The 8,550-nt window shown below is 37.4% G+C and overlaps 1 protein-coding gene across 1 annotated transcript; it reads left to right on the top strand.

Moving 5' to 3' along the window:
* Positions 1-4,298: 4,298 nt before the first annotated feature.
* LOC113294819 lies at positions 4,299-7,073 on the top strand. Its single transcript, XM_026543194.1, has 5 exons — positions 4,299-4,486; positions 5,225-5,282; positions 5,719-6,441; positions 6,534-6,801; positions 6,859-7,073. Exons 1-5 carry the CDS (start codon positions 4,299-4,301, stop codon positions 7,071-7,073), a joined length of 1,452 nt encoding a protein of 483 aa, XP_026398979.1.
* The last annotated feature ends 1,477 nt before the right edge of the window (positions 7,074-8,550 follow it).

Genomic DNA, 8,550 nt, shown 5'->3' with positions numbered 1-8,550 from the left:
TTTTGTATTACCGTGAAGGATCCATTGTGTGTCTTATGTTGAGCACGATACAACTAAGTCGATTATTCTTATTGGCTTTGTTGGTTGTTCCATAAGATGCTATATGTTGAGCATTATGAACTAAATTAATCATCTCGATTGGTTATTTAGTTATTTGCTCCGAAAGTCTTCTTTTGTCGAGCAAAACTTTTGACAATTAAATTGTTTACCTTCGTGATTAGTTTGGTTGTTTGTATTCCAATTAGATTAATTATGGGTTCTCTTGTAATTAGTCTAGTTGAGTTTTCATATATTCCACAAGTTCTTGTGTTGAATATATGAACGTCTGTACTAACTATGTTCTATTGGTTGATGTAGTCGTATATTCCGTAAGCTTTTCCTTATGTTGAGTATGTGAACGATTAAGTTAGTCATCTCCGTATGATTACCTTGGTCGTAGCTCCGTAAGTTTACTTATGTTGAGCACAGTCAATTAAATTGATCACTTTTGTGGTTTGAGTTAGTTGCGTATTCCAATTAAATTAATCATGGGTTTACTTATGATTAATTTGATTGAGTTTTGAATATTGAAAATAATTTTCCTAGGGTTTTTGGTGTCCAATTAAAAATCCTTCTTTTCTTTCGAAATTAAGGTCGCTCTTGTTGTTCTCTCGGGAATGACATCAATGGGGGAGAGTTCTTTTGAACTTGTGCTTAATGGTAATATCTTGCGGGGTGTGCGGCTGTGGAATTTTATAGGGGTTATCTTGTATCTTAAAACTACTTGATGAATGCATTTAGCTTCGACTTTATGATTTCATCTAAATTAAGTTGGTATGTATTTCTTCTTTTAGTCTATGAAACGTCTATTCTCAGAAATTTCATTAGGAACCCATTCTTGTACCTTTGCCAATTTTATTCACAAAAAGGGGGAGAATTAATGTGTAGTTCTACTACGTATACATATGGTTTTCGGATCATTGTGTAAGGGGGAGTGGTTTCCATGTGAGATGGAGTATTGACTAAGGGGGAGTGATACATATCACCGTAGTATTATTATTAAAGTCGTAATGCAATTGGACTTTGATGTTACATAATAATACTATGTCACTGTATAATGATGATCGAGAATCTCGATTTCTCTCATTGCTATATCTACGGATCTTCAACAACGGTGATGCTAAGCTTATAACCTTTGGGATCATTGGAGTACTTGGAAGGACGAAGATTGCAGGGAATGTTGAAGATTAGACTATGGAATAGGAGCCACTAAAGTTTATCTTTTTTGTATTCCATATGTATTAATAGTTCTTTCACTAAAATTGACAAAGGGGGAGATTGTTGGAGCATAACTCAGTCAACCTCGCATGCGTTTCTATATCAAGAATGTTTGTCAATGTTAGTGATCAAAACTATGAGTCTTGATTTCTAGATACATAGCTATGTCTCAGACTAGGATAGAAAAGTGTAGTTGAGCTCAAGGACTTCATGGCGATTCATCATACAACGACGAAGATCTACTCAAGGAACCGTGGAACTTCATCAACAAAAAGGTATGCGGAGACTTGAACTTATCTATCATTCAAAAGTCTATCTCTTATATCTCCTACTTCTTATGAGACAAAAGTCGTATGCTATATAGACTGGATCATACACATTTGATATTTCGAGCCGAGTATATCTCGCCTATCTATATCTCGAAATCATGTGTTGGTAAAGCGTTTCGCTTTAATCGGGTTTATCTTCACCCAATGACGAAAGTCATAATGTTTCAATCACTTTGAAAATCGCTTTGACGAGAAATAGTGTAACAACTATATAACGTCCTCTAAGAATGTTTCAATGGTTGGAATGAGAGTTTAGGTCTATATAACCAATGATGAATATAAGCATTGTGTGGAAACACATATGTGCATAACTCCTATTCCTTAATCCGAAGTTTGCGAACTTTGTTGATTAAGAGAAACCGGAGGAATTGGCTTTGCCAAGTCCGCGAACTCAGTTTGCGAACTCAGTCCGCGAACTGACGGAAGTTCTCTTGCCAAGAATTTCTGCTGGGATTTTCCAAAAACTCGTTTGCGTGTTTAGTCCGCGAACTCAGTCCACGAACCTAGTCCGCGAACTGGCAGAAGTCTCCTTGCCAAGATTTTCTGCTGAGTTTGGAAAACTCTGTCGGTTGTCTTAAGTTTGTGAAATTTTTTGCGTACTTGAGCGGGTTATGATCTAAAGATGTGCTCTGAACATGAAACTTAAATTACTAAGGAATGCAGTATGCAAACCGTGGCTATAAAGTTCATGAGCCGATTCAATCGAATCGAATCATCTTTGTTTCAATTGTGTCTTGTGTAGTTACATAAGATCTCATAGCAATTGAACAACTCTCTAACTAGTTCATTTGAGTCAATTGAACTAGTTATGGTGAAAAAGAACAAGGTTAATATGAAATGCCATATGGTTGACCTTTTGGGTTACTATGTTGAATCAACATACACGTACACGTTTGGGCACGTTTTTCACAAACCCAGTAAACGTATATCTCAAGTGTGTGTGACAAGCTAAGTTTTCAATCTAACGGTTGAGAAAGATTAGATTGAATCTAAATCAGGTTTTCATCTAACGGTGAATATTGATTGATTTGTAACTAAGGCGAAACCCTGATTTGAAGACTATATATATGAGACATCTAGCATTGGGAAAAACTAATCCCAACACATCTGTGTGATACTAGTGCGCTCGATAGAGTCGATTCTCCTCTAACCTTTGGTTTTCTTCTCTAAAACCAGGTTAACGACTTAAAGACTTCATTGGGATTGTGAAGCCAGACCGATACTATTTTTATCGTAGTTGTGTGATCTGATCTTGCATCTTCTATAGTACGAGTACAATCTTTGATTGTCTTGAGATCGTGAGAGTTCTCCGATAGGCAAGATAAAGAAGTCACAAACATCTTCGTCTCACTGTTTGTGATTCCTCGACGTCCTCTTGTGTATTCAAGTAAGACTGTTGAGAGGTGATTGATTAATCTAGGTTGTTCTTCGGGAATATAAGACCGGATTATCAATTGGTTCATGTGCACCTTGATTTCATATCTTAAGACGGAACAAAAACCTAGGGTTTTTCTGTGGGAGACAAATTTATCCTTTGATAGACTTTTCTGTGTGAGACAGATTTGTTTATTATCAAGTCTGCGATTTTGGGATGCTGCAACTCTTGGTTGTGGGTGAGATCAGCTAAGGGAATCAAGTGCGCAGTATCCTACTGGGATCAGAGGCGTAGGAGTACAACTGTACCTTGAATTAGTGGGAGACTGATTGGGGTTCAACTATAGTCCAGTATGAAGTTAGCTTGGAGTAGGCTAGTGTCTGTAGCGGCGTAATACAGTGTGTATTCAATCTGTACTAGGTCTCAGGGTTTTTCTGCATTTGCGGTTTCCTCGTTAACAAAATTTCTGGTGTCTGTGTTATTTCATTTTCCGCGTTATATTGTTTCTCTTTATAATTGAAATAGTACAGGTTGTGCGTTAAAGTTTAATCAATTAGAGATCCTACCTTGTGGTTGTTGATTTCATTGATTAACACTTAGACATTGGTCTTTGGTACCGTCCAAGTTATTCATTGTATTTGATAAAGACTCGCTATTGTTTTTAGCTTGAGAAAAATCAAATCAAGAGAGAGATATTAACTCCTTGAGATACTTTTATCTGGATTGAGTCTGACTGTCTAGTTGATTCTCTAGCAAAGTATTTCGGAGTTAGTCCATACAGATTGCTAAGCAAAATATTGGGTGGTGTTGCTAGACCCCCGCTTTTTCACAGAGGTTAAGTTACCTTGATTAAGTACCGATTATAGTAGTTCCCAAATTTGAAAAATTGGTGATTTCGACAAAAACGAAATTTGGGGCAGCTTTATAATCAGACGTAAGATTAACTTATTAACCTACCGATTATTCTAGTTCCCAAATTCAAAAAAATTGCCATAATCGGTAGAATACTAACATATCATATCTACCGACTGTTAAAGTAGAAAAACTCAGTTTTATCTGTTTTTAAGAAAAAATGAATTTGGGGCAACCGTGTATAATCGGTAGCAAATGAACATCATATGACTCCCGATTGTAATTTCCGACACAACCTTTGGACGATTAAGACCACCCAAAACCTAGGAATTTCATTTTCTTTCTTTTCTTTTCAACTCTTCTTCTCCTCTTCTTCTTCCCTTCCGATTGTGGAGAGTAAAAACACTATTCCCCCCTATTCAAACTTCATTCATCGTCGTCGTTCATTGCCGAATCAAAAACATCATCGATTCTTCTATAAAACGATGACTGATACTAATGAACCCACAAGAGCTCTAGAAAAATTAAAGAACAAATCGATTGTAACGGCTACAAACGACGAAGAACACAACGAAGAACACGAACACGAAGAACATGAAGAGGATGACGCCGCTTATGTAGGTGGTGGTGGTGATTCTGATAATCAAACTCTCCAGCAAATGGCCCCATTTAGGTAATTTTCTATCGTTTTATGTGTTTATGTTGCTTCAATTTGACGAATCCATGAAAATAAGTTCTAGGGTATTCAGTTATTTCCCAGAATTGGTAGTTAAATCTTATTTTTATCTCCCGATTTTGTCCATTTTCTAGGTTTTCGGTAACATCGACCAGAATCGGGAGTTAGTTTTTATAGATTACTTCCGATTATACAAATTTGTTTGCCACTGAACCATAAAATTGATATAATCGGTAGATAGGTTATATGTTGACTTACGATTGTAACAGAGAATATAACATGTAGGGACACACAATTGGTACCCAGAATCGGAAGATACTATATAGTATTTGTCTTCCGATTGTGTATAATCGTAGGTTAGTCGAATTCAATATACTACCGATTATATAAGTTGTAAAATTTGAAAATTTTGTGATTTTAGCAAAATTCTATTTCGGGGGTACGTTTTAATCGGAAGCCAAAGGCTATTTATTTACTTCCGAGTATATGCAATCGGTGATACGTTATATTGTTTTGTTCCGATTATATATGTCTCATGACTTTAGAAGTTTCTGAACCCAAATTGATGTATAATCGGGAGAACAAGATTAGAATATGACTTCTGATTGTGTGTAATCGGAAACAAAGCTTTTACCATGTCTCCCGATTGTGCATAATCGGAAGTTTATATTTTATTTATGACTTCTGATTGTGGAGTTTGTAATGTGATTCGGCTCATTAAATTTTATTGTTTAGGGAGAGGCGAGGTAGAAAGACCAAGATACAACTGTTACATGGCCTCTTCAAAAAGGGGGTAAGAAACTAAGCGCTAGTGCGAGGAGAGAAATGAGCCAAAAAGAAGTGGAACCAAGCGCTCAACAAGGAACTCAAGAAGAAGTACGAGCAAGCACTCTAGAAATTATTCAACAAGAAGTCGGACAAAGTGTTCCAGTAATCACTCAAGAAGAAGGACAACCAAGTGGTACCCAAGGAGAAGGAGGAGTTACAAGGAAGCCAATCGCGAAGAAAGCATCACACCTTATACCCATTTCTTTGAAGAAGACGGATTTTGAAGAATAAATCCCTAGGCTGCTTAGAGATGGAGGAGCATTGTTATTTGTCTACAAAGACTCCTAGGCCAAAGAAATCTACAATACCGAGGTAATAATCGTATTCTTTTTTACTAACATATTGTCGTTTTATTCTTAATAATACTCTATTAATTTTGTAATGTGTTGTATGTTTAATAGTATCATTCCGATGCGATTCGTCTACTCAAGCCCACTGCCGCACCAGCAAAAGTATTGAAAGATTGGCCTTTATCCGGTGAATGTGAGAGGTTCAAGAGAACTATAGCCAACTCTGGATTAGCTAGTGCTGCCGAGAACTCAATGTTGGACCATGATCGGGTCGCGATATCGGCTTTTGTGGAGAGATTGTATCCCGAGACTGACACCTTTCATATGCCGTTTGTAGAGATGGCCATTATTCCATATGATACGAAGCAGATTCTTAATCTCAATGACCATGGTGTAGCTGTCAAGTATGAGTACACAAAGCAGTTAACCTGGGAACAACTTTATGATTTGTGTAAAAAGTGTTTTGGTTGGGATAAACAGACAACAGACATTGAGTTCAACATGTGCTCCTCTTACAAAACTAGACAGTTTAACATGAGCCAGTTGATCAAGCTGTTCAAAGGCACTGCCGAGAAAGAACAGAAAGGACCGTTAAGTGATGCCGAAGTGGATGCCGCGGCCACCGCCTATCTCTTGGTTGTATTGGGATGTGTCATATTCCCCAATACCAGTGGCAACCGAGTAGACGCCAACCTTCTACAACTATTGCATCCTCTCAATAAGGTCACAGACTACTCTTGGGGCACGACAACCATTGCATTCTTGATGGCAGAGTTGAGAAAAGCGCCGAGGCTTAGAACTAGCCAAATTGCCGGGAACGTGAGTCTATTCCAGGTATATTCTCAACTCTATTAATCCATTGATCGTTATTATTTTTTTTCTACTTTAAGAATCAATTTCTAATACTTGGTTTGATATCTATGTAGACATGGATCTGTGACCACTACCCCGGTCTAGAATTGGCAGATGTGAACACAACGTGGGAGAGAGGTGCACCGATAGGAACAAAGTACATGTTCACAAAGAACCGTTCAAGGTCAAAGGAGCAGCAGTTGGTTAGCTTGAGGGAGAAATTAGACTCACTTAAGGCCTTAGAGGTATGCTTTGATCCATACAAGGAAGACCGAGCTAGTGGACATATAGCGCCTCGTTTCGAGTTGTTCCATTATTTTGGACCATTGTGGCACCACACAGGTTATATGATGTACAATGGCTCCAGGGTGATGCGTCAACATGGTGCTTGCTAAACAGTACCATGGCATCACATGAATGGCAAGTTCAAGTTGGACTTGGAGCATAGCGAGTCTAACCAGGACAACATCAAGGTAGTTTACTCTGGTACACCATCTGTTACTGAACATTGGGATAAGAGGGAGTACCACTTGCTGAACACTGGGAGAGCTATCACCCGAGTGATGAAAATGCTCCAGGCTACATGGAGTGGTACCGGGAGCATTCACATCTAAAAGTAATCCGTGAACTTAAAGCAAAGTCGACCTCGGCGTCTTCTATTTACAGATGTATCATCAAAGAAAAACCCCCAGGCTATGATAAACTGGTGCGTATGGTTACGAATTTTCCCTCTAATATTACGACTCAATTTCATAGGTGAACTCCATTTGATGTTTTGTCAATTAAAAATGCAGATGAATAGGTTCACGTCTTTGTCCAAATGGTGCGCTGATTGCATAACGGCTGGATAATGAAGATAAAAAAGCACAGGGAGATGATTGATAATGAAGAGTATGCAGCTGAGTTTGGGGAGAAAGTGACGAAGAACCCGCACAAGAAAAAAGCATCAAAAAAGAACAAAAGATCCCAGGCTTCTTCAAGCTCTCATGTTGAAGGAAATATTGAGGGAAATGAAGGTGATGCTGGTGATAATGTGGGTCGTCCGGGTCGTGTTGAGCGTTCTAAAACTTTAGCTGACAATACTAAGAAGAAAACTAGGAATTAGGTGATAATGTGTTGTTCGATGTTATGGATTATGTTGTTTTAACAGTTTCTTTCGGATTATGGTGTTTTAAATACTTGTTTTGGATTATATGTTCTTAAGTTTATGGATAATGTATTTTGAGTTATGTTTATTACTTGATTATCTGAAACTGCTTAATTTTTCACCATAATCGGAGGATACATATCAACTTTTCCTACCGATTCTGGTACATTTTCAAAAAACTGTGAGATATGTTCAGAATCGGTAGTAATGCTATCAACCTTAACTACCGATTCCGATGACTTTCAAAAAACAAGTCAGGCAGGTCCATAATCGGAAGTACAAATATTAACCATTTCTACCGATTATAGTTGCTTCATTTTTATTGGTCTTCTGAATCTAAATAGCCTTATAATTGGACACAACATTTTATCATTGTCTACCGATTAACGCGGGGTTTAAAATCGGTAAATGAGGTGAACTTCATAATCTACCGATTATGGTAGTTCCCAAATTCGAAAAACTTGAGATTTTTTCAAATATCAATTTTGGAGGCAACTCCATAATCGTGAGACATGGTAACTAAATACCTTCCATTGTAGGTTTTCCCAAATTCGAAAAACTTGAGATTTTTTCAAATATCAATTTTGGGGCAACTTCATAATCAGGAGACATGGTAACTAAATACCTTCCGATTATAGGTTCTTTTCAAAATAACAAAACTTTCAAACTACATATGTACACAATAACCTCCGATTATCCTAGCATCTATCGATTACGAAATTAAACTACCGATTGTAGTTTTATCTACCGATTATGGAAGGTATAATTGCCATTTCGAAAAATCACCGATAAGAAATGACATAATTTTAAATTTGGGTGATCCTATTTTGTCTTATTAGACACCCCTAATTCTTTCAGGATCGTCCCTAATGACGCTAGGTTTTTATCAACTACTTGATGAAGTGGTATGAAATTTGACGATAAATGTCTCCATATTTTACCGA

Source organism: Papaver somniferum, chromosome 7 (genome assembly GCF_003573695.1).
Source record: "Papaver somniferum cultivar HN1 chromosome 7, ASM357369v1, whole genome shotgun sequence".
In the NCBI taxonomy this organism is placed as follows: Eukaryota; Viridiplantae; Streptophyta; class Magnoliopsida; order Ranunculales; family Papaveraceae; genus Papaver; species Papaver somniferum.
Note: the sequence above shows the minus strand (reverse complement) of the source record. Positions and strands in the feature narration are given on the sequence as shown.